A 25,874-nucleotide genomic window follows, 5' to 3' on the forward strand; every position below is an offset into this window, starting at 1 on the left:
CTTTGCTTTTTATAGTTATTTCAAACGCATGCAGGACTGCATCGTGGCAGAGTGATGGATCACGAGCAACTTGCGCTCTGTTCCATATCAGTGATCTTACACAGTAGGCAATCCACAGGTAATCTGTCATATTCAGGAAAAACAAAATGTGGGCCATGCAGATACCCCCTAAAGGTTACAGAGCATGTTCAAAATTCAGTTCAACAATAGTAAGATACTGCGTAAAAAGGTCCCACTGGACATAACACGACATAGAGGACAGGATGCTGAAACCCACAGGAGACAGAAGACCTGGCCAGACCTGTAGGGAGCTCTGCCAGAAGAAGTTGGCTTGCATGAGCAAGGCTTTCAGTATTGCAGTTTGTTTGATTGCATTGAATTTTTCTTCTTTGTGCACCCGCAGCCTAAAGGCAGAGCTGTGGAGAGAGAGAAATTTATTTTTTTGAAGAATTCAGTTGCTGGCTGGTGTGACCTGCCCCACATTGCTCCCTGGCTCCAATCAGAGCTCCTGGCTGCTGGAGATTTAGTGCCTGCTTGATTGATGTCAGGCTGGTGTAATCTGGAACATAATAGGCAAGGTTATCAAATTGCAGCTCTTGAATACCTAAACTCTTAAAAATCTAGAAGGTATTTAACAGGCTATTAAATATTTTATTGACAAGATTCATCTATATTTGCTGTTTTCAGCCCCCTCATTAGCAATGCTTGTGCGTGATACTGCCAGGTGCAGTAAATCCCACCTCCCTTCGCACAGTGTAAATCAATCACGTCAGTGACAGCATTTGCTGGGACTCTTTCCTCGCAGAATTTTGCCAGGATAATTCAGTCCCTGCTGGGGAGGAGGGTCAGCGGTGGTATCGCAGGCTGCTGCCGTCAGCCTCCCTGAGCTGCGGTAGTGCAGCGAGAGATGTCTTCAAAGTACAGGCATTTTGGAAGGAGCCTTGTATAGGGGAGGAGGATGTTGTGGGCTGTTTTTCTTTCATAACCTGTCACCTGCTATAGTGAAGATCTGTAAGAAAAAGCAACAAACGCCTGATGGGTTTGTTCAGCCCGGTGCTGGGATGGCCGGGCTCTGGGCGCCATCGTGTGTTAGAGATGGAGCCGTGGCTGCCTTCAACTTCCAGAGGCGTATTTTTAATTCCAAGACCTTAAGTGTCAGGGAGACCTTAGTGTACGCCTAAAGTGTTTAACAAGCAAGACCGTTTAAGTCTAAATGAAGGGTAACTGTCCTAATCAGGTGCTTGTGTGGCAGTTCACCACCCTTGAAAGAGTGAATTTAAAATCAGTCCTGCTAACTGAACCCTGTTACTCATGTCCCGTATTCATTGAAAAAGCAGAAAACTCTGACAGGTTTCCAGTTGATTTACCTTCTTTTCTTTCCCTTCTTTCTTCTTTTTTTTGTCTCTTGCATCCTCCCCATGTTTGCTTTGCTCTGATCTCTGATGATGCCCCTTCCCTTCTGTTTTCTCTGAATAGCCCATCCATGCATTTACAGCCTGTCATCTTCACATTTATTCCACAGCTCATATATTCATTGATTTTGCATTTGTATTCAGCTGGGGCTGATCTGATGCACTTCTCTTTCAGCTTACATGAAACGGCGACACAGCTCCGTTAGTGACAGTCAGTCTTGTGAGTCCTCATCCGCTGGCATAGACTACAGCCAGGGGGCCAGCCCGCAGCCACAGCATCAGCTGAAGAAGCCCCGGGTGGTGCTGGCACCAGAAGAGAAGGAAGCTCTGAAACGAGCCTACCAGCAAAAGCCATACCCATCACCAAAAACCATTGAGGAACTGGCTACGCAGCTCAACTTGAAAACCAGCACCGTGATCAACTGGTTCCACAATTACAGGTACGAGATCTCCCAGGGGCCCTACTCATAAAGTATTTATTTTATTTGCTTTGGCAGGGTGCTACTTTCCTTCAGCAGACTGTGTCTGCTTCTGCTAGCACTGAGCAGTTGTACAAAATGAACAGTTTTGACAGCAGGGAGGTTCTAACAGCAATGCTAATGCTCCAGACTAATTTTAAGTCATCCCTGAGGAATAGCAATATTCACATACTGATGTAAGAAGTGCTTTTAAACACAAGTCTTGCTTTTGGGGTGGGCATTGATCTAGAGATGTCCACTGCTGTGTTGAATATTTATAAATCCCATTGCTATAAGCAAGACTGGTCTTTTTTACTTGCATATACAGACACACAGAGACACACACTCGTGTATATATATATACATAGAGGTGTGTGTTGTGCATCTTATGTCTGGGTCACTTGGCAGAGATTGCTTGAAACTGTCCTCTGCTGGATGGTATCAGAATTGCACTGGTTTTATTGTACATTTTTCCAGCATAAGAGCAAAAAGAGGATTTTTCTTCTAGGTCTTGGGTCACTGAGCTCTGAAAATAGGCATGATGTGTGTGGTATTTCTGGGAAGCTTGCACAGCCATGAAGGACAGAGAACCGATAACCCTGAAGTCAGATGTTGCCACAGATTTATTTTGTTATTATGATTAAATCATTGAGTCCCACTGAAACGAAATAAGATGTTGGTCTGTTTAGTTCCTTTTTCATATTAGAGGGAACCTTCTCAGCATTTGAACAGTTGAAGTAGGTTTTGGCCTAGAGACACCAATAAAAAGAAACAATGCTGGAATGGCATGTGAGACTTAGAAGGATTTGAATAAACATATTTTCAGCTGTGCTTGGGATTGGGAATCTTAATTAGTTCAGCAGACTTTTCTCCAAGAAATTTGTTCTAATGAATATTAAACAGGTACAGTTAAGATACCAGGTTTAAAGCCATTCTGCTCCTTCACTCAGAGCCAGTAATGTTCCTAATTATTCTAACAGCAGCTTGCTAAACTTGTTTGTTTTCAGAAAACTGCTAACATTTAACGGGTATTTTCTGCTTTAGCCCTTCTCAGCTTTTCACAGGGAAGTTGCTGAAGCAGAAGAAGAATAGTTTAATGAGATATCTCAGAAATATTATGTACAATAGTAAAATAATGTTTATAGTAAACAATATAAAATTTAAAAATTATAACCAACGAGTAATCATATTTACAGTGAATTTCATTGACTTGAATTCGCTACAGATGCAGCCTCTTTCACTGCTCAGAGTTCTCCAAACACAGGCCTCTATTCCAATTCCCACTTCTAGGCAATTATACACAAGTTGGAGGAATGCCTATGAAAATATGTTCGCTTGGGCCTGACAGCAAAATGTGCTGTTCTCACTTACGCAGACGAGTGCGGGAGCACTGGTGGCATGTGTCATCTTCCTCATTATCATGAGATCTCCTGCTCAGGCGTGCTGTGAGAAAGCGTGACAAGTCATGATTGATCAGCGTGTTTAGCCACACGAAGCTATACGTTAATGTAGACTAGGTGCTGACAGTTGTATACAAAATAAAAAACGTATAAACAAGGTGCTATAAGCTTTTGGGTAGCACCAGCTTCACAGCACTGAGTGATCTGGACCTGCTCCCAGATGTGCTTCTGCTGAGTCTCTAGGCCTTCAAAGGGATGGCATAAACCTGTTTGGAGCAGCACTGAAAACCAAACCATATGCCTGTTCTGTTCCTTAGTACAGTAACTGTCTTAACTTTTGTGCATGAAGTACTCTTAAATCATTTGCAGGACATGGCAAAAGAGGTACAAGTTACAAGCTCTGCTAGGGGAACAGGGTCAGACTGCTCTGCAGCTCGGGTGTTGTACGTAATGGGTAGTCTTTCTCCTCTTCATCTTCTTCAGGCCACACGATTTTATTCCTCTCTTTTAAACTCTTCCCTCAACCATTGCTCTTCCAAACTGAAGACTCTTTATACAGAAGCAGTTCCATCCCTCAGACCATGTAGCTGTTCTGTAATGCTAGTTTTTCTTTAAAGAAGCTTTACATGAGGGAGGGACAGATTTGGACATGTTAGTCTCCATTCTCTTGGGAATCCCGTTACAGTGATGCTTTTCTTCTGAGATTCAGCCCAAACCTCACTTTCCAAGGGACGTTGCTACAACACAATCTAGTTTTATATCTACCAGATGGGAAGTCAGCAATAGCATTTATCAGCCACAGTAGAAGAAACTTGAAAAAAGTCCTCAGCAGGCAAAGAAGTAATCCACTTCAGAATATAAATAGGTATAAAGGATTTTGCTGCATTTCCAAACTTGTCCCAGTCTTTTGCTTTGCATCCATAGCAATTGTAGAGCTCTGGAAACAAAAAACATAAGAATATATCTTGAATTAATACTTGCATTAATGAAGCACTTACAGGACACATCAGTCTAATGCTCTGTTATCTAAGGAACTCACTTAGAAGAGCGAGTAGGAAATGGGAATTTCAATCCAACTTCATGTGGTGAAACTGGCACAGAGACTCAGTAAGGTCATGGGGATGATACTACAGAAGCATCAGGAACTGAAATCAACTTTCCTGAATTGTAATCTAGTGCTCTTGGATCCTAAATTTTGTTGCTCTTACTATGGGTATATTTTTCAGTGAACTGTGGCATTGTGCTTGGTTGGATGAGTTCCAGGAGTTGTGTAAAGGCTTGTACAGGGAACTTCAAATCTCTGATATTTTGAGTTACACTGACAAATGCCAACAGGATGTGTTGGTGTCGAGGCCAACACCTTCCACGGATAGGAACACTCTCAAATTTCCTAGCTGCTGTAACCAGTTCTTCTTTACAATAGGGACTTAATATGAAATTAGTCAGGAGCCAGATTAGATTTCAGAAGCAGTGGGTTGGATGTGAATTAGAAGGATTTCCACAGACACTGAACCTGTATTCTCTAGGGCAGTGGTCAGTTATTCAATGAGCGTGTCATCATTCTGTATCTTGCTGGAGTTGAGGTATTTTAAATGCTATGCAGGCATGAAGCTCTTACCCGTTTCCTCTCCTGACTTGGTGAATGTTACAGAAGCAGCATGTTCTGTATCGGCATCCATGCAGGGAGATTGTAGGCATGAACACAGCCTGATAATCCAGGATGCATGCAACTAATGGTAATAGAAAATTAATGCTAGCACCTGTGGTCTGCTGTTAGGTGTATAATATTCTCCTAGGGAAAATTGCAGACCCCCTAAATCCTTCAAAAGTGTAGAGTCAGCAAGTACTGCTGAAATAGTCTGTTGCATTTCAAGCAAGTCAATAATATCATTAGCTTCAAAAGCAGTATTCAGATGGTGTTTTGCATTCATCACATTTTTTTCCATTGTGTGCTGTTTTCTGTAGCAAGATCAGGGATAAATGAAAAATTCTTACAAGCCATCTGTGTTGGGACGGTGTTTTACTTGTCATCTGCAAGACCCTTAGCAATTCTCCCTGGTTAAAACCAAAATTGTTGCTTCCAGTCTGACAGATAAAGTTCTGCTAAACTCTCCCTTTGTAGTTTCGTCCTTGATCACAAGTCTTTGAGGCTGCAGACTGGGACCTGAACAGTGTTCGTAAGCTTTTACTGCTGATGGGGTGCTACAGAGAAAGAGTCGACTAGACCCTAAGATGTTTTTTCATAAACTGTTCAGTTGTGCTTGGGAGGATCATGGAAAATCCTAAGCAGAGAAGGAAGAAGGAAGGACCTAAGTTAAATGGCATAGGCAGTGTGTTTATGGGATTATTACATGCTTCCAGAAACAGGAGGCACAAGGTGAAACACCAAGTAGTTTTAGCCACACATAGAGTGTATTAATACCCTTGAAATGTACTGCTTGCCTTGTCACTATTCATGTTCTGAAATCGATTTTTTAAATAAAAAATAAGACAGAAGTCAGAGTAGCTTCTAGACTGACAACCTGCCAGAAGGCTGTGCTTCCCCGGAGGGGTTTCACAACGATGAACTTTCTTTCATCTTGGTTTCTCCTTGGTGGCTGTTTTTTCTCGATTTTTCTTTTCCTTGTTTCTTTTTTGTTTAAACAGATTGTGGTTCATTTTTTAGTAAAGTCTGGATTCTTTTTCATTTATAAGCTATTTTCCACTGGATCTACTAGAAATATATTCATATTTTTTAAAATCATCCCTTCTGGGGTCCAGTGTATTGTAAAGTTTCATGTTCCTGATGTCAGACATCCTGTGGGAATAGGAGACTGCAGAGCCTTTCATCTCTGTCCATGAAACCAAGTCCAGAGCTGTAAAAATTCAGCATAAAATTATGAATGTTACTTCATTTGAAATCATAAAGGAAAAACACTCTCTCGTTGGGTTTTCGCAAATCATATTATTACGAATTGATTATCCACATAACGTTTATGTTTTTGCTTTGTTCCATAATGTCTGCTCTGGTTATTAAAACGGGTAGTCATTACCATAAGTATGCTGGTTAAGGTCAGATGGGTCACTCTCAAAAACTAAGCACTGAACAGGTTACCAGAAACGGTATTCTGCTGAAAGTCCTGGGTTTGACCAACCTTCCTCCCACCGTGTTTCGGAGGAGTCCAAGTTTTGCAGCCTGGGTCCTTCCATGCACAGCAGGCTTAGAAGTGGGTGTGTGGCCAGGGAGAACAAAATTAAGAGCATCTTGACAATATTTCACATTCTTCCGAACGCCTTTTGCGCCAGTCCTTTGAATTGGAGCATGTGAGCTCTTTCACCACCCCAGCTTGTTGCAGCTGTCCTGTAGCCAAGGCAAACTGGCTTCTTAGGGAAGGGCGTTGCAAGTTTTTGGTGTCGGTACCCTGGGAAGGTGCGTGTTACGTGGCAGCGAGGCTTTGCGTGGCCACCAGCAGCCTCACCATCCCTTTCCTCTGTCTCCTAGGTCTCGCATCCGCCGGGAGCTGTTCATCGAGGAGATCCAAGCGGGAAGCCAGAGCCAGGCCGGGTCGAGCGATTCTCCTTCGGCGAGAAGCAGCAGAGCCGCTCACAGCTCGGAGGGAGACAGCTGCGATGGCGTGGACGCGGAAGGCCCACCTGAAGGAAAGCCGAGCGGTCCGGAGGCGGACGAGTACAGCAATGCAACCACAAAGTCTCAGGGAGGGCAAGCGGAGTCGGCTCTGGAAGCGGGGGAAGAGGCACTGCCTGGCGCCAGGCCTTCGGAGAGAGCGGAGCCGTTCCTCTTGGGAGCGGAGAGCCTGGAGGACACCGACGACGAGGGCAGGCTCAAAGCGCCGCGCCAGAGCTCTCCAGCGGGGTCTCAGCGTTCAGGAGAAGCTCTGGAGACACTGCCCAACTCCGCCACGGAAGGGGATGCCTCTACCTCAGCTGCCTCCACCTCAGTCCTTACAGGGGAGAGCTCCTACAAGTCAAAAGAAAGTTCAGAGAAAATCTCCAGCGTGCCAAGTACGAGTTCGACGCCGGCCGCAGGCTCGCAGAAAGCCAACTCTCTCCAGAGCTTGTTCAGCTTCTCCGAGGCCGCGAGCTCCAGGAACACGCGAGACAGCTCCTTGAGGAAAAAGAAAGCAGCAAACTTGAACAACATAATCCACCGCTTGGAGAAGGCCGCGAGTCGAGAAGAGGCTGTCGAGTGGGAGTTTTGAGATTAAAACTCACCCAACTCTGGAGAGCTGGGAAGTGAAACTGGACCTCTACTGGTTTTATTGTGTTGCGCACTTAACCGCCCTGCGGGCCACAGGGCAAAAACGCCATAGGCCAAGGTGCATATAGAAAACAAAAGGAGCGTTAAGCCCAATTTATGTTTGTGTTTTCGAGGAAGAAAACTGAAATGTGTAGTCGAGCTTTTTTGTACCCTGAAGTGTTTTTATTATTGCCCTAAGTGATTTCCACAATTTCTGGAATAACTCATACAGCTTTGCCTTGTGCCCTCCTCTTTGGTGTGGGCTTTAAAAAAAAAGAAAAACGTTTAAAAAAAAAAAATCAAACCCACATATTAAAAGGGGGCTTTTTATCTGCCATCTAATGGCTACAGAGCGATAATACACTATTATCTTCTTAAACCAGGAAAAAAGGGGAGATTTTTCAAAAAAAAAAGAAAAAAAAAAAGAAAGTTTTTTGTAGCTGTTCAGTTGCCACTAAGAGATTGCACAGTCAACCGACTCTAAACACACTAGTTTGGATTCCTACATATTTTCAAGAAAAGAAAAGAATCTTGTTGTTTGAAACTTTGAATTAAAAAAAAAGAAAAAACACATTTACTCCACATATTTTTTAACAAAACAAAAAAAAAAGTCACATCAGGAAAATATCTTAATTTGTGGTAGCTGACTTAGTGTTTTCTTGTAAGTGAAATAGAATATTGACACGTAGTGCACATTGTTTCATAGCTTTAACTGATTCTGGTCTTTTGCAGACCAGAATTTGTTTAATACACTCCATTTTAGGCCAAATCAGGACAAAAAAAAATCTGAATCTAGGTATTTTATAATCTGCTTTTTAACCTCTAACCACAGAGCACGCTGATCAGACCTCATATCTAGGAGGTTTAGGAGACAACTTAGAAACAGCATGTACTTGATCATTTCACTTGGTTCGTAGTGTACAGGATTTCCTTTCAGTAAAGTCAGATAGCTCAAAAAAACGTTGGCCAGTAACATTTCAGCCTGCTACTTCGGGGACGTATTCTGTAACCCGAAATGTTCAGCTTACCTGGAACCGATGAAAGCGTAGTTCATGTGTACGACTGCTGTCACACACCACTAAGAGGGGACTGGAGCTGCCTCAGATAGAGAAGTTTTCCTGCTGTAGGTGGCCATTTACTGACTCTCTTCCCACCACAAGCACTGATTTTAAATATGTTTTAGTTGTGGGAAGCTTATTTTTTATGTGGAAAAATAGTACATGGCAATGACCAGACGGGCTCTTACCAGGATGGAAGCAGCCCAAACTCCAAACCAAAACGTTCATGCTCTCGAGTCCCAGTCTAGCCCATTCTGCCCTGCAGAAATACAGCCTTTTGCCATTTTTTTATGCACAGGTTAGGGCTGATCAAAGTACAAATCAAATTCTAACTTGTCTCTAACTCCTCCTGTTGTCTATATGTATATGCGTGAGCATAGAGGTGCGTGGAAGGATGTGTGTGTGTGAGTGTGTGCGTGCAATTTTATACGTCTGTGTATTTTCTTACGTACTTGTGCACACATAGAGTGCATTACTGCCACCTTTTTTCAATAAGCTGTTTTATCAGTTATGGCTTCTACAAGTTTGCTAATTTAGACTCCTTTATTGCCATATCTTTAAAACTAACAATAGATGATTTCGGAATATATATATATATATAAATATATATATATATAATTTTTTTTTGCTTATTTATAGGTGCTGTATTTTATTATCTGATTGTTAGGAAGGGATGAAAGGGGGCAAATATTCTTTAGAGGGATAGACTGCCGGCAGTATTGGGTATAATTTACAAGATGTAGTTGTCATACTGTATATTATTGATTGAAGACTTTTTGACCGTATTGTGTATCATTGAACTTTTGTCTTAGGTCAGCATCTTTTTGATGACACTTTAATGGTGCATTCATTACTTCTTAAGTTTAATTAATATTACTTTTCTGATTTTGGGGGAGGGAGGGATGGGGAGAGGAGTTCTGACTTTAAAGGTATGTTCCCAATATTACACCTCAGTGTGCTTGTATTAATTCATTAGTAGGATTTTTGACTGTAAGATGTGAAACCACATTTCTTGCATGATGTTTTAGAACTTATGTATTTCATTTACAGTCTCTTAACATGCAACAGCAGCACTTAGCGCAAGTTTCACAAATTAAGAATCAGTACACTAAAATCAATCCTTTTCATGATTAAGAAAAGAAGGCTCTAGGAGGCTGAAAGGCAGGGATTTGTTTCCTCTTTTTACTGCTAGCTGTTTCAGGGTACCTCCTTGGGTATTGGGGACTTGTGATGCAAAACTAAAATCGAGGAACAGAGAGAGCAACGGCCCCTTTCTGTGATGAGCTGAGGAGATGGTCTGTAATAGCAAACACCAGTGTGTGACAGCCCGTACTGGAAGCGATTTTGGCTTCTTATCTGGAGTGCAGTTAGTCCACGGGAATGGCCAGCGAGGGAAATAACGTGGTGAAGCAAAGTGTTACCTCTCTGTATCTGTACAATGGTCTGGTTTGACGTAAAAAGCACAGCTCCATCTATAAATGCGCGTCCTGGTAAAAGTACGCCTACCTTAATACAAGTCATAACAAGATGCGTCTTCAGCCATGAAGCAAAACTTCTGACGAGAAGACAGAGATATTTTATGTTCTGAATTTTTGTCTTTATTGTTCGGTTCAGGTTGTGTTGTGGTTGTTTGTTTCTTTAGGTAATTCTAGGCAGTACATTTGCCGGTCTGTTTCTGCTGTCCTTGTCTGCTGATTTGAGATCCAGGTGCTTGATGCAGTCAAGTGGTTACTCTCAGCTTTCTCGATAGGGAGGTTTTGTGGGTTTTTTTCTGTTTGATCATTTTTTTAAATTAATATTCCCCAAACTGTTCTTGTGCCTGTGTCGATATAATTGCATTCCATAATGCTTACTGAGAGCTCTTGCTGCATTATCCGACAGCAGAACTGTATTCACAGGTTGAACACAAATGCAGCATTTAAGGTCGATCTCTCTTCTTAATAAGCAATACGTAAGTGCCTTGAAACTTGTATCTTTTTTTTTTTCCTGTTTGTTTTTAGATTGCTTTTCAGGTTTCCACTAGTTCTTTAGGGTTCTTTAGCATCTGCCCAGTTTTTAATGCTATAATGGTTTTTAAAATGCATATCTGTAGCTTGCCCTAGAGGAAATTTTTCTGTTATAACACTAACTGTTAATTCTAAGCTCCATTATTACATTTGAATCATGTAATTTTGCTGGATAAAGACAGCATTCACAAGTCAGAAGTCACTCCATCCTGCCAAGGGTTGTCATTGGCATCTATTATAAAATTAATCAAATCAAATGCTGTCAGTATTTCCTATATTTTTGGCACTTTATTAATGGCTTAGCTCCTTTTGTTGTTTCATATTTAATGATCTGCGTTGAATGTGGATTAGCCTGCTGAGATGCTGTGGGGGCAGCCCGGCCGCCCCGCTGGGCGTCACTCGGGGTCCCTTGGTGAGCGCCTCGTTCAGGGCACGGGCAGACGGACACCCTCAGACCGAGCTCGTAGAGTTGAAGTGATGCTCCCAGCTGTTTGTTCCCGATTTTTAGCCAAGGTCACAGCTGCTTTTCTGTTCCATTGGAAAGCAAAACGGATTAGCTTGAACTACTGCTGAGATTCTCTTGTTGGAGATGAGCTACCTACTGGCTTTCCGAACGGGCAGAGACCTCCCTGGTTCAGAGACTTAACTTCAGCAACACTGAAAGATTTTAGCTGTATTTCTGTTCTTGCGCGGCATTTGAAAGTAACGCTTTTAGGAAAAAATATGTATTGGAGTAACTTTTTTTTTTACGTGATTAACAGAAAAGGGCAAAAAAGTTGCAGGAGAAGAAATGCCAGAGAGTAGCACTGGGGCTTTTTATGTTCTTCGGTCACTGCGCGGGAAGGCGAGCGGTGTTACAGAGGCACAGGGGACCTGGGGCTCATCCCAAGGCATGGTCATTTTGCAGAGCACGGAGCCTGGGAGCAGAGCACTCACTGATGACATTTCTTCTCCCAATGGATGAAAGCACAGATAGTTTTCAGAAAAGCTGTAATGCCAGAGTCTATTTTGTTCTGATTTGTTTCTCGAGGTTCTTTAAAAATAGTTTTATTTTCTCTTTCTATATCGAGTTCTATCCTCTTCTAAAGCTGTGGATGAAGGGCCCAGGCTATTTTAACAAAAATACCTTTATATTGCAGCAAAAAATTGTCGTTTTTCTTTCTGGATGGTTAGGAAAGGCAAAAGGTGTAATACTTGTTTAGGTAAAAGTAAGGGAAGAGTATCCCTTGGCAGAGGGCTCATCCAGTGTGATTTTCAATGCACTTCCGTATTTGAGGATACAAATTTCAGATGACAGGATTGCACATTACGATTGGCAGAAATGGTTCTAGTTAAAGTTGTTGTTGATGCCGTAAAATTCGACCATTTTATTTATTCATCTCTAAAATGTCTCTAAATAGAGCCACGTTTTAAAGGAACCTTTATCAGTGCACTCTGTCTTTATCATGAATTAGTGAATATTCAGTAAAAAACTCTTTGCTGTAATAAGAAAGATCAGTCATATAGTTAAAGAGAAAAATATATATTTACATGTGCCTTTCTCATTAGGTGAAAGATCCTCACATTAGTTTTATCAAACTTGTTCATATGGGAATGGTGTAGAGAAGGGGGTTAATGAATGCGACAATTCTATGCAATATTCTCTATCCAATTACTTAAAAGTTGCTGGTTTTCAGTCCTTTAATGGGAGTAATAGTAAGCTATAGAGGTGCATCATTCTGGTGGTAACTCAAATTAGAAAGGTGATACATTTACCTAAATTAGGGTGAGGGAGATCTGACAAAGTAATATACTGAAATAATGAAAAATGGTAACAGTGATTGCAGTCCCCACTAGCACAGTTGCAGTCAGAAGTCTGTCGTTTTCCATCTTAAAATTACTAATTCCAAGTATTCTTAAAACTTATAGGAAACAAAAATGCTTCTGGCAAAAACAGGGCTGGTTAGAAACAGGAAAAAATAATATTTTGACCATGTATAAATTATGAGAGTACATGAAAAAAAAAAACCGTTGGTTTTGGATACTTCCTTGCACTTAAATCCAAATCAGTTTATTTAAACTTAAATGTTGCAGTAATCTGGACTAGTGCCTTTAGCAAGGTTGCAAAGAGATCAGAAATCTTACTTAGCAATTTGTTGCAAGCTGAAAGAAAAGCAGTTTGTTGCATGCAGATGGAGGGCACTATTTTTGCTTCATTTGTGTCTTTTTAACACGTGAGTTTCTTAAACTCTCTCTTCTTACTTCTTGACTCTGTACATATCCTAGAGTGTTTTCTGTCCTAGAGCCACCCTGTGTGGCTGAGTCCTGTGCTGTGAGTGTTTCTTGAAGACTATCAGAGACACAGGAGAAGAGAAGTTGGTTCTTACGTGGGGGGGGAGGGTGATTTCACATTCACTAAAACCAAATCATGTCTTTCCCGGGAGTGAATTGGGTTTTGACCCTGCTGAGACAATTTGCTCATATCTTCTTACTCCTAAACGTGACTCACGCAGACAAAACAGCTGTAAAGCAGTACTCAGTTCACACATACATTGGCCTGCTGCATTCCCCTTGCACTTTCTGTTGCCCCACTACTTGAACATCAACATTTTCTTCCTTTGTGTTGCATATACAATCAACTTATTAAAAAGAAAAAAGAGAGAATTTAAAAATTCTGTACAAAAAAAATATATATATTATTTTTTTTCCAGCGGTTTAAAATCTTGCTGGATGGTTTTAAATTGCAAGGAGAATCACTGGCTTGGAAAGCACAAGATCTAAGTTTCTTTTCTGGCTTAACCTTCTCAGTTTGAGAAGTGACCTAGTGGTCCCTGTCTCCTTCACGTATACGTTTGAGCTCTGAAATGTAGAAATATTATTTCACAAATAAGTTCTTTCCTCCCCGTCCCTTTTGTGGGATGTATTGACTATGCCATATGTAAAATATAGTTAATAATGAACTTTAAAGCAAGACAAGCCCTTTATGCTATGCCTAGGGACTAATCCTACATGACCAGGTCATGTACCCTACCCCGTTAATATGCAAGGTTATAAAGTTTCTATGCTCTGAAGGTGAAATTTATCCTTTTGGAGAAGGTTAGCATTAGGCCTGTGCACTTAAGTTTTTAAAAAAGCCTTAAAATAGGTGTGTGAGTGGTGCCATCTCTCTCCTCAGGGATGATTTTCCCCCCAGTCCAGTGGTACTGTGGCATACGGGATGCAAGTTGTTAGTTGTAAGGTCATTTCCCAGCTGAACAAAGTCTTTCATTGAAGTTTTATTAGTGAGAACCTCTGGTACAGCCAACGACCAAGGGCACCCACTTTGCCCACAACCTCTGTGTCAAACCCCAAACCCTTGGCTGTCCAGGGAAGCGTGCATTGCTACAACTAGTTTATGAATGAGAAAAAAATGGTCTGATGCACAGGGTTGGTTTTTCATTACTAGTCACAAACATGTTGAGACACAAAAGTGCTTTAAAAGGGAATGTCCCCTTTTAAAAAATTAATGAGATTATTGTATTTTTCCTTGTCCAGCTGTTCTACAAAGGGCAATTTCTGCCATTGTTCAGGCTTGCTTTACTCGTGTGATGCTAGTAGAAGGGTTTTGCCACAGTTCTGTTATTTCTTATGACCAAAACCGTTGGTTTCGTAGTATCGTTTCTGGTTGTCTGTTGAAACAGACACATGCCAAGAATGATTGAATTCCTGACCATAGCAAAATAACATAGGAAACAGTACAGCTAAAGTAGATGGCTAAAGTCCCCACAGTATCACGTCTTTGACTTTCTGTTTGATTCTTAGAGACACTTGTACAACGTAGTACAATCTTCATCCAAAGATCCATGGAAGTGGAGAGTCAGGCCAGGAGTTCCCTGCTGCTTCGGTGACACACTTGCTTGTGGCATAGTTACTGTGTAATTCTGTGGTAATGTTCATAACAGCACCATCTCTCTGTTGGTAACAGGAATCATGGCATTAAGTCGTGTTACATCTTCTGTCGATGCGGGTAATGAATATGCATTTTTAGGAGTTGTTAAGTGTGTGTATGTACATGATTCCAGTATGGGAAGCCCCCTGTATGTATAGTATTTACATGCTTGGTCTCGGTGGGGCAGTAGAATTGCTACAGCCAGAACCATGAAATCATTTGGGGCATAGGTGAGTGGAGGCTTAAAACTACGCTGTATCTTAATGCATAGCATGCTATTTTCCCATTTGTCAGATCTAAGTTCCGTGTTGTAAATGCAGGATTATCCATCTGAGAGGTCGGATTTCTTGAGATATGCAGGTTCAGCTAACCTGGGGAGGGAGAAGATCATGTTCAGAATACATAAAAATAATTCCGAGGGTCTGAGATGTGCAAAAGCCAGGTAATTTGAAATTAAGGGTCAAACTTTGTCTGTAACATCCCGTAACAGTTGGTGTGAGGGTTTTGCTATGATGTGGCCTAGGAGAAGTTAATATGCTAGATAGCTGCACAAGTAAATTATACTCTGCTGTATTTATGTACAGTGGGAAGATGGAGAGTAAAGAATTTTGCCATGTATTTAAACAATTGCAAAAACCACTGATCGGTAAATTTAGCCAAGTAACAAATACAAGCAAGTGGTTTGTTCTTGCTTTCCCTGAGCTGAATATTCAAGTATTCTTGGGAATGAGATTGAAATTATCTACTTCACAGTTCCTCTTGGAAGCCAAGTGCTGTGTTTTCAAGAGAAGAACTAAAGCTTGGCACTTGACTTGCTCTGAAGTACAATCCTATCTCCAAGTAACTAAAAAAAAAATGTTTTCTACAATCAGTCCTTCAGTCAGACTTCTCTGGCTTTTGTTAGTTTACATTAGACCCTTAGTACTATTTTGATGTATTATTTATGTGAGTAAATTATTACTAGCTTTAAAAGTGTTTCCAAAGTACCTAGTTACCTCTGGATGCTGGTACAGGCTCTGCTGCGAGTGCTTGAGCATCTGGCTCCTAAAGGAGACGTGTGGGGAATAAGCAAGGTCACCTCTGTGTCGTCCTTTTCTTTTTCCTTGAGCAGGGCTTCCATTTCCTTTCACCTCCTTAGGAGGTGGGGATCATGGAAAGGTCTTTTATGGGGGAAAGAGGTTAGTTTAGTTCGAAATGGTTTTATTTTAATTCAACAGGCATGTCATCAAAATCCTGTATGTTACTGCATTTCCCATTAAGTTTTTAGTTCTCGCTACTTTCCTAAAATGTAGTCTTTAACAAACTTTCTATACTTGGAAAGCTATGTGCCTTATTTTCTAATCTCTTCGTGGAGAATAATCTAAAGCACAGTGATCTAGATCGCAGCATTCACAGCTTTTCACTTGGGTGGGGGGAAAGCAAGCGCCAACCAAGGAGCACTTGCGTGGCCCAGCGTTAGTTGCCCCCTTGCTACTGAGCACTTCAAACACTGTGCGTTAAGTCTTTGTGCAATAGAAATTCTCACTCTGCGTCTGGAGGCCCCGTCCACTGAACCCAGGCGAGCGCAAGCACTGCTTTAGAGAAATCGGGTTCCTGACGAACAGCCCTGCCTGGCTTGGCTCCAGCAGCACGGAGGGTACAGGCTTCGAAAGCCCAGCATTGCCCCGTGGCGTTAACGCTCCCAAGGCCCGTGCTGTGCCCGCAGGTCTGTCCGCATTCAGGAACCGCTCATGGGCTCCAGCCCTCGCTAACTGCTACGTGTCCTTCGTGCCGTTGGGAATCCATGCTGTCTGTCTTGTCTTCAGGGCTGGCTGTGGGGGCCGAGGCACTGTAGGGTCAGTCCCGTCGCGTTGGGTCTGGCGAAGCTCGGGCTTCCTCCCACCTGCATCCTCAGCCCTCAGCAGCACTTCTGCGTCACGCTCCAAGCTTGCTCTCTCTACAGCATCATAAGGTGAAATATAAAGGCGGTTTGTAATTAGGAAAACAATCTAACATTTCCTATTTATGAGATTAATTTTAACAGTTTCTTTTTTTTTTGAGGTTTGTTTTTATTTGATACAAACACAACAGGAGTATACATATCCCGTGAGCAGACACTGGAGAAAGGTGGATGGAGTGGGGTGCTGTCGGCTCGTATCCATATCATTGTGCCCCTGTTGTGTTTCCTAGAGCAATCATTTTTTTAAAAAAAAAAAAGTATTTTATCTAAATGCCTAATAAATAATATTATTTAAATAGTTTTAAAATAATTTAGGACTGAGAATAAGAAGCCTCAGTTGTGAGAGAAGAGACTTAAAATATACAGAGAGAGAAAATACCCTTAGCCTCCTAGAGCCTCTACTGAGAATTTCATGAAGATGCAGTGCCCCTTTGTCAAAGTACATTGTGATTTACTCGCGTGTTAATTTAAAATGAGAGACTGGTTTCCTGTGATGTTCATCTTTGTTGGCATATGTTTGAATTTCTGAATTCAAAGCTGATTTTCTTCTCATTCAAAGTTGGTCAAGATTTAAAACAAAAAAAAAAATTAAAAAAAAATCCAAAAAAAAGGAAAAAAAAGAAAAAAAAAACACCTGGTGCAGCAGCAACTTTTCCTGGTGTGAACTCTGGAAATGCACGTTGTAAATTGATCTTTGTCACGGAGGAGTTGTTTAAGTTTTCTTGCGGTGTGGAAACACGTTCAGACAGGCTGTCCCTGGCTAGGTAACACGTCACGAGTGAGCGGGAGAAAAGCTGCAGAAGCAAAAATGAAAACCGTTGCGCTAGAAATTCCCCCTGCTTGCGGCGGGGGAGCGCGTGTCTGCACGAGGGACGAGGGACGGGGCAGAGGGCCGCCGGTGAGCACCGAGCTGGCCGGCCCCACGGTAAGACCTTACGGTGGGCAAAGGGGGAAGGTGCTGAGCTAGTTGCAGGGCACATCACCACTTCTGTGGATTTGGAAGCAAATTTGCACTTTGCCTTTCGAGGGTGTCCCACTAAAAACCATCAGATGCATTTCCCACGCGAGGTTTTTTTTTTCCTTTGACGTAGTCTGAAAGAAAAGAAAAAAAGGCCCTATGGTAACGATTGGATAACCTCAGCAAAGAAAAAGCTTGTTCCTGTCAGAATACTCTATGCATTTCTGTGTTGCAAAGCGTTTTCTGCCGTTCCTTTCACAAAAGCGGGCACTGTGCGCCCCACTCGCTGGAAATGCTCCGCGAATGTCAAATGTACGAATTTGGACGTTAATTCCAAAGCAGATGGAGGCTGGCTGGGGTGGGGGGGATTTCTTTTTTTTTTTTTTTTTTAATTGTTTCCCTCATGTCCCTTTTCATTTTTTATTAAAAAAATTAACTCTTTGCATTTGTGCAATAACTACTTGCCATGATAATGGGCAGACCTTTGAAATGCCCCGACTACTAACACAGCACAAGATGAACTCAAACAGAAAGTGGTGTACTTTTTCCTGAGAACTTTTTTTTTTTTAAATAATAAGCTCAGTTTTTACCCCAGTGTATTGTGGTGTCTTACATTTTTAGCAGTATTTTATATTTTTTCTGTAACGCACTAAGTCTTAGATGTTTTTAGAGCTTGTTTGTTATATTCACAATCACAGATTAAAAAAAAAAAGATCCTCACAAAGACCCAATTGACCAAAAAAGTGTCATTTTTTGTACAAGTAGCTTTGAGAAGCCCACATTGTGTTGCTGTGACTCATCTTTTGTAACATTTTATTTCTTGGTATTTGTTTAAACATAAAAAGTAAGAGTTTATATGGCTGGCAGTAGCAGGGAAGCGCTCCCTCCGTCAGCAGAATGGCATTGTTTCTTCTGTCTTTGTTTGGTTAGCCATATAATGTTTGTTCTCAGCACTGTACAACGGTCCCTATATGATATGGAGAAGCAATATCACTGTATGAAACTCACACGATGTATTATTATTATTATTATTCACTAGCACCCTAGGTGTGATAATTGAAGTAAATATCTTTTATACAAACACAATTACGTGTGGGCTGTCTTTATTAAGGTGAGACCTGAGTCCAAGCAGCAAACATTTACATTGGTGTTCTGACTCTGTCAGTAATGTCCAGGGGAATGAAGGGGCTGGATTCGGTGGGGATTTGTGTTTACCATGGGGACAAAAATGTACATCCCGTGTATCAGTTTCTGAGGGGAGAAGGGAGTTGTTTTCAATACTTTCTTTAAGTGTTGGACTTCCAAAACGTATCCTTTTTCAGTGAAATTCAAGTGTTGTCAGTGAGAGGTGCACACCCAGCTTCACGGGCAGAAAAGATGTGTTTTGAGTCTGAGACTGCAAGGGGGATTGTGCTGAGCACCAGAACAATATTATTAGCTAATTAAAAAACAGACAAAAAACAGATTAAAGAAATTGAGGTCAGAAGCGCTTGACATTCAAAAATGAAAATGGATACTTGGCTCACTCTTTATTTTTACAGATACTTTATCTAAAGATGAATTCATCTTTTAGTGCCTTGTAAGATGTTGTTCCTTTAAATATACTGAGTCGTTACAGAGAATTTAAAGTTTGGTCTTGGTAAAGAACTGATATTTTAACCCATCAGTTGAATTACATTTTAAAAAAACAGTAGAATAAACCTCTAGCTTGAATACTCTGGTTTTCAGGTAGCGTGTGTATGTGTGCGTGCCTGTGTACTGCTCTTTTACCTGGCCTGCTGTGTCTGCTTTTTGAATTGTGTTTTTTGAATTGGAATTTATTTTGAAGGAACTAAGTTTACTTTGTCTCTTCCTTAACTGCATTAGGTATGCACATTTCCTATGTATTTTTTGCACCAGGCTGTAAGCACATTTGCTGTGTCCTAGGCTGTTTCCTACGGAGTAGGACATGCTCAGTGTTGAGGGAGGAGTTTTGGAAGCCCAAGTCGGAAATCTGCTATAGTTTTATCCCAAATGTCGAGCTAGCTATCCTGGAGATCGTGTAGCTGGGGCGGGCTTTCCCCACATGCTCCCTTCCCTCCACGTACTGCAGGGACCCAGCCAGCTGGTTTCACTCTCAGCCCCGTGGCGCAGCGTCGGGTGCTTGCTTTTGCTCTCCCTCTTTGCCATCTTGAGCTTTGATAAATCCTGCAGGAGTGGGTCACTTTAAAATGGATCGAACGTACTGTATAATGCCTTCATTCCTTTGTAAACGTGTGCTTTCTGTTTTTGAATTGTCTGACAGGTTGTTCCACAGGTTGTAAAGGTCCTGGGCTTAACACTTGTTTTTCCTAGTGCTTAATGACCAGTCACACTGTTGATTGCTATAAGTGGCATTGTCTTGTATAATTTTATCCTAATCGCTTTAAGCTTGATGCTGAACACCTACACTTTTATAGTGTTATGACTCAAGTTGGTTAATCTGCATATTTATAAGTCACACTTTTCTTTAGGTATGGCGGTATTGGCACTGACGTACTAAAACCATGTTATCATTAAAAGATGCCTTATACTTGTGAAAGCACAGACCTGGTAGTGAAGAAGGGGGAGGGGGTTTGGTGTAGCTCAGAATCATGCACCCAGTATAAAACCAGACTGACCTCTTCAGCTTGCATCTTCAGAAGTTTATTTCTGGAAACTCAGAGGGTAACCAAAACCACAGGGACGCATCTCAGAAGTCAGGAGCAGATACCTGGGGTATTCCATGGAGGTAGCTGGATCTTAAGCCACAGCTTCATTTGGTAGCCCCTCAGAAGGATGTTGAAAAGCCCTTTTCAGAAGGAGAAGCATGTGGTGCATGATCCCACAGGCACTTCATGTCAGCACTGTGGCATGCCTGGGTGTCAATAATGTTTCAGCTGGTAGATAGCTGCTTCTGGAATTAGGTGCTGTAGCAAGGGTGAGATTTTATACTACAAGCATTTGCTGAGTTAATGGGAGAAAGCCTGGTTTGTAGTATCCTTACGTACGGGACTAAGTTAGCACCAGGGGAGCAGATCGGGGCCACAGGTACTGCCCATGGGCCTGCTCCTGCCCTGCAGCCAGCCAGAGGCGGTCTGGCTTTCCATGACAAGGGGACATCCCAGCAGGTGAGGGCCATGCAAACAGCTGGCGTGGTGCTCTTGGGCCCCACTTATTTCCATTTCAAGCTGCTATCATTTTCTCCTAAGTGTTTCTGTTTTAATGGAAGTGCTGAAGAAATTGTGTACTTGCCAACAGAGGGCTTCAGAAAACATGATTTGATTATAGTAAAGCATTTTATTTTCTTTTTGCTCCAAGCTATGGGAAACTGATAAGAAAATTCAAACTGTTTTCTTGAACTCTTCCTAGTTACCCATGTAATTATCTTAGTACCCTTGGAAATAAGCCGCTCCTCTATGAAATCTCTCTCCTTACAGGGTGAATTTATTAAGTGGCACTGTGTTTCTTTTCTGGGGGCTGTTTATTTTGGAGTGGCTGGGCCAGGAGGAAGAGAAGGAGAAATCCCTCAACCCTTCCCTTCCCAGCAGGCCCTCAAAATTCCAGAGACATGGTAAAAGGAAAGGGGGAAAAGGAGGGGAGGGAGCAGAAATCGTGCCTGCAACTCCTCCCCCAGCAGCTGGCAGAGAAAGGCCAGGAGCTGGCGAACAGCTCCTTAATGACAGCCCAGGGGTGTCAAAATGATCCATCCCTCAAAGTGTGGGGCCCCGCAATTTTTCAGGAGCCATTTTTCCCCCAGGCCTTTAGGTTTGTGCCCCTCTGTGTGCAGGGAGAGGTGGGCGTTGTGGCTGGCCAACTCGGGCCAGGCCGCGGAGCAGTGTAGAGGAGGCCGCCTTGTTTTGCTTCGTTACCCAGAAATCAGGCCTTGGGCCATGAGGTGCTGTGAGGCGGGCCCTCATCTCACTCCTCTTGCTCTTCCCCAAAGTTACCTTCACAGTTGTGTCTAAGGGCACTGTTGAAGTCTGCAAGGGAGTCTCCTCCCGTGTAGTGAGCATAGCAGTTCGGGTGAAGGGCCTTTTCCCTGTGCTCCCAACCCTTTGTCACTTGGGCAGAAGAGGTCTCAGACTTTGTCCTCAGGCTGTTAGGTGTGATCTGCTTCCTACTGTCCCTATTTTTATTGTCTTTTTGACAGTACATGGAAGTAAAAATAAGGCTTGTTCTTCTTGCCTTGGCTAGTTCCAGTCCTGGCCCTTGCCAGCCAGGTCTGCGCACCTTCTGCATGCAGCCCCAGAGGACATCGCTGAAGGTTCTTGATGTCTTCTCCTGCAGCCTCTGCCTCTGAAGAGCAATCATTGCACTTCATCCTTGGAGCTTTCCCAGGGCTGGTAACAGTGGCTAAAGATAAGGTAGATGGTGCCTAGGAGTTTCATGTGGCTTTTAGAGATGTCATCATCCCTTTCTTTTTGTCATCTTTTTTCTTTTTTGTTCCTTTTGAGAAAATGTGCAAATCTTGTGGCAGGTACAGAGGTGATAAACGAGGACAGCCTGATTGCTTCTGGTAAGCAAAACTGCAGGCCAAGATGATTCCCAGACTAACACGATCTGGGCACGCTGGCTACTACAGGTGCTCTCAGAGTTGACTGAACTTTCTTCCCTCTGGAGATCTCTAGAGAGGTTACTTCAAAATGTCCCAAAAGACCAATCCTTGTGTGACTTCTGTAGTGTTGGGCTTTCTGGAGCACTTGACTTGCATCTCTGCTATCTTTATTCACTCTTAGGAGATTCTTGGAAGAATATACACCCTTCGGGTGATGGTAGTGTTCCTTCTTTGCTTTAGGAGGTGAGGTGGACCTCAGGAAACAGCTTGGCTGGGCTCCTCTGCTCCAAGCTGCTCATTAGCATTTACTTCTGAGCAGATTTGCACCACAGAGGACCCACTAGATTTGAGAGGCAGGGCTCTGATGCCTTGCAGTAAAGAAATGTTAAATCATCCCTGCCTTCTTATCCTGTTTCTCGGCCTGCTGACAGCTCACAACAACAGCAGCTCCAAGGAAGAGACTTTGCATAAAGTTAAGACCAAATAAATGGTCCCCATGCAACTGTGGACCGTGCAGAAATGTTGTCCCACACTACAGAAAGGCCAAGATGGAACTGGAACTGTTGAGGTGTAAGACATGAAAAGGCCTTCAACAAGACTCTATTGTGAGAAGGATTTTGGCTGTGATCTTTTGTTCCTTAGCATCTTCATAGACCAGAAGAGGACACAGAAAATCACCCAGGACAGAATCTGCAACATATGGACACCGCCCTCTCATCCCTTCAGCTACAAAACGCAGGGTCAAGTCATCTCCCTGTGACTCGCCTGGAAGGGGAGCAGGACTTTGGGCAATAATAGTACTGTCTTTTTCAGACTTCCTTAAAAGCCAAATGCCAAGTATTTTAAAAGCCTGAAATTGTGCCTTAATTTATGTATAAACCTGGGAGCTCTGGCATCAGGTAGAAGAGGAGCTGAGACTTTGTTGGCTTAGAAATTTTCATGGGAGACAAATGCCAAAAAGCCTTAGCATCTGTTTCTGCATGGGTAGTAATGACTATTTCAACTTCTGAGTAACTGTCCTCAGCAACCCGGTCATTAACCAGAGCGGCCCAACGCAGGGAAAGGCTGAGCGAGCTGGAAAAATCAAAGGACCCAGCTCCTGCTGCTTTTTTTGGATCTCGCGCCTCGTCCTGGCGCACTCAGACACCAGTGTTTGTGTTGAGCGAGTCTCCGGCTTTGAGCCTGGGTTTCTCAGCCTTAAAGTCAAGGCAGTCCAAGACTTGGTTATCTTACCATCATCTTCCTTCCAGTCAATAAAATAGGCTTAAAACCTTTGAAGTACTGGATTTCAATGCACTACAGTTGACTTCTGAGGGTAGATTTCAAAGAAAGCTTCAAGCATGCCACATCATTTCTCTTCTTGTTTTCTTATATTTTTACAGTTATGTAAATCCAAGGAGGCCAGACAGTAACAGAGGCAGATTAAAAAGTTACCACGAGGCAAATGAGGGTGTGAACGTGCAGAGCATCAGCTAATTTGCAATAACTGCCCATGTGTGTGCTCCTACCCTGCAGATCCCTTCAGCAATATCACTTACCTCTCATTTCCTTCGGGCTAAGAGGATTCACATGAGCAGTTACTGCAGTCTCTTGGATGTGTAGCAAGTTACAGCCTATCTCACCCCAAGGTGATTTATTCATCTGTCTGTATCCTCAGTAATCAAGCCACCATCTTATGGAAAGATTGCCTCTCATTTATTTATGTCTGGCCTTATAACTTCAAACTAAGTTGCTAGTATGTCTTAATTCTCTCCATCTGTGAAAACAGATGCTGTTTATTTTGGATGATTTGCCAAGGGAGTCCGATTGCTGGGGCTTGTTACAGGAGTCAAAGTTGCTGTTGCTCTGTGGCAGCGCTGGGCTCGCTGGCTTCGGGCGCTCCTGAAGAGCCCCTGCATCTGCCGGGCCTGGAGCTGCCCGCAGCGAGCTGCAGAGCCTGGCGCCTCAGGACTTTTCCTCGATATTTGCTACAAGGATTTTCACTTGCAGCTCCTGGAGGCACGCGAGATTGGCCGTGTTATCCAAAATGGAAGTGTGAGAGGCATCTAAATCTTTTATTCTCAACTTAGGACCGTTTGTTTTCTCTCTGCTTGTGACGCCGCACGGCCTGTCTGCATGGACACTTTGCGTCTTTCCAGAAGCACGCATCTCTTGGCAGTGTCACCTGTGGCTAAGCTCCTCAGGAGGCTGGACCTACAGGAGATTGCACCAGACAGATATTGTATTTAGAGCATATGGACTCAGACAAGGCTCTTTTTAATCCCTCATTCGGTTTTGGTCAGGATATGATGCATTTCAAGAGCCTTATCAATATTATTCTTCCTTCCACAAAACCATTCTTTTGCAAAGGGCAAGTTCATTGCAGAGGGCCTCATCACCTTCCCCACTGGGGTTAGGTATTTCATCAGGTCAGATGCTGAGTGATGCAGAAAAGAAATCAGAAGTCTCCCTTCACCTATCCTGGGGGAGCTGTGGCATGGCAGAAAGATCTGAAGATCCAGCAGCTGAGAGATGAAGAAGGGAAGGCAATCAGGGTAATCAGGCAGAAAGGGGACCTGGGCTTTCCCATCCTTGCATCATATGTCTTCATGATTTTATTCTAGTGTCTGCTTACTGTAAGCTCTGTTCAGTACCTCTGTTCTGTGCTACTTCATAAGTTTCCTGACAGCAACAGGGACCCTCGCAGCTTCTCCAGGTCAGTTGTGCAGGCTGTGTGGGAGGAGGCCTGTGGCTGACGGTTTGCTGAGAGGTGCTTCTCTTCGAGTCCAGGATTCCCAGGATGGTCCTGCAGGTGTGCCTGCAGGGCTGCGGTGCTCAGGTGGTAGCCTAAGTTCAGCGGCAGGTAACCAGAGGTTCATGGATTTGCTCAGACCCCAAGTTTGTGTCGGCAGAATTTCTGGGAGCATGGTTACAGAGACACCATGAAACTCTTTAATGACCAATGTGTTACTGGCCAGCCAGGCCAGATGAAAGCTCAGGACTTCTGGATCAGCGTCACGGAGGTTTTGGATTAGGAAAACCATGTCCCAGAAGGTTCCAGTTCACCCCACCAACTGCTGATACCATCGCTAGTGCCCCATGCAAAACCCAGTCCAGCTCCCATGTGCTCGGCCACCTTGCCACGGACCCCAGGAAGGTGTAAGAAGGGTTTCAGCACTACTGCCGCCTCGGGTACTTGCTTTCTGGATATCGGGTGGAGCTGGCAAGGAACAACCAGACCTCCCAGTGCGGCACCAGGCAGGGCTGGTGACTTCTGCCCGCACCGGGCCATCCAGTTGCTGCATGTCAATGCTTTTATTCGTAAAGCCATGTCAGGGCGAGGCCTGGCACGTTGGAGATGACTTCTCTCTTGCCTGAAAAGTCAGGGACGAAGAATTTTGAGGATAAAGATACAGGGTTTTAAAATGCCGGTTTCCTCAGGTCTGTCACCTGCTTTGTCTCATTATCTTCTGCAGCACCACTCCGTCCTCCACAGCGTTTGAGGTATTTGCACATGTGAAGGGTCAGAGCCAGGAGGAGACAAAGGCAGATGCTCTTTGCTCAGCCTTGAAGCCTGGCGTGACCTGGGGAATGCCTGCTGCTGCTGGAGGGGAGTGCTGGTGGCCTCTGCCCTTCCGAGCAGAGAAAGTTGTGATTTAAAAAGCTGCAAAGAAAGATAGTAGGGCAGGGGGGTCAGAGGAGGCTCCATGCACTTCTGTATTAGACGTGGCTCCTGTCTTTTCTGTTTTCATGGCCCATTTGTGGAAGAGTGGCCAAAGCCTTGGAAGTGAACCCCGGGGGGAGGAAGGACACAACTTTTCTTTTACGAGTGGGAGACGAGTTTCTGTGCTGACCTTTTGCTCTCCTAAGCAAACTGTGAAACTCACCCCATGCACCCCAGAAGCAAAATGACCATTTCAGAGAGAAACCAGGGAGCTGGGCACCAGGGCTGGGTCTTGCAGAGG

The 25,874-nt window shown here is 43.3% G+C and overlaps 1 protein-coding gene across 12 annotated transcripts in view; it reads left to right on the forward strand.

Annotated features, from left to right (window-relative positions):
- CUX1 (cut like homeobox 1) overlaps positions 1 to 25,874 on the forward strand; it is a 268,876-nt gene that overhangs the window by 231,812 nt on the left and 11,190 nt on the right. For 11 of the 12 annotated variants that reach the window (XM_066979718.1, XM_066979720.1, XM_066979724.1 and 8 more), the window contains 2 exons: positions 1,588 to 1,852; positions 6,752 to 18,461. The exons of the other annotated variant lie outside the window; for it this stretch is intronic. In XM_066979718.1, the coding sequence (XP_066835819.1) occupies positions 1,588 to 1,852; positions 6,752 to 7,469 (983 nt within the window). In that variant the 3' untranslated portion in view covers positions 7,470 to 18,461. Of the gene's footprint in view, positions 1 to 1,587; positions 1,853 to 6,751; positions 18,462 to 25,874 lie in introns of those variants that run through there. 12 annotated transcript variants of the gene reach the window in all.

This window comes from Anser cygnoides, chromosome 18 (genome assembly GCF_040182565.1).
Source record: "Anser cygnoides isolate HZ-2024a breed goose chromosome 18, Taihu_goose_T2T_genome, whole genome shotgun sequence".
NCBI classification, from domain to species: domain Eukaryota; kingdom Metazoa; phylum Chordata; class Aves; order Anseriformes; family Anatidae; genus Anser; species Anser cygnoides.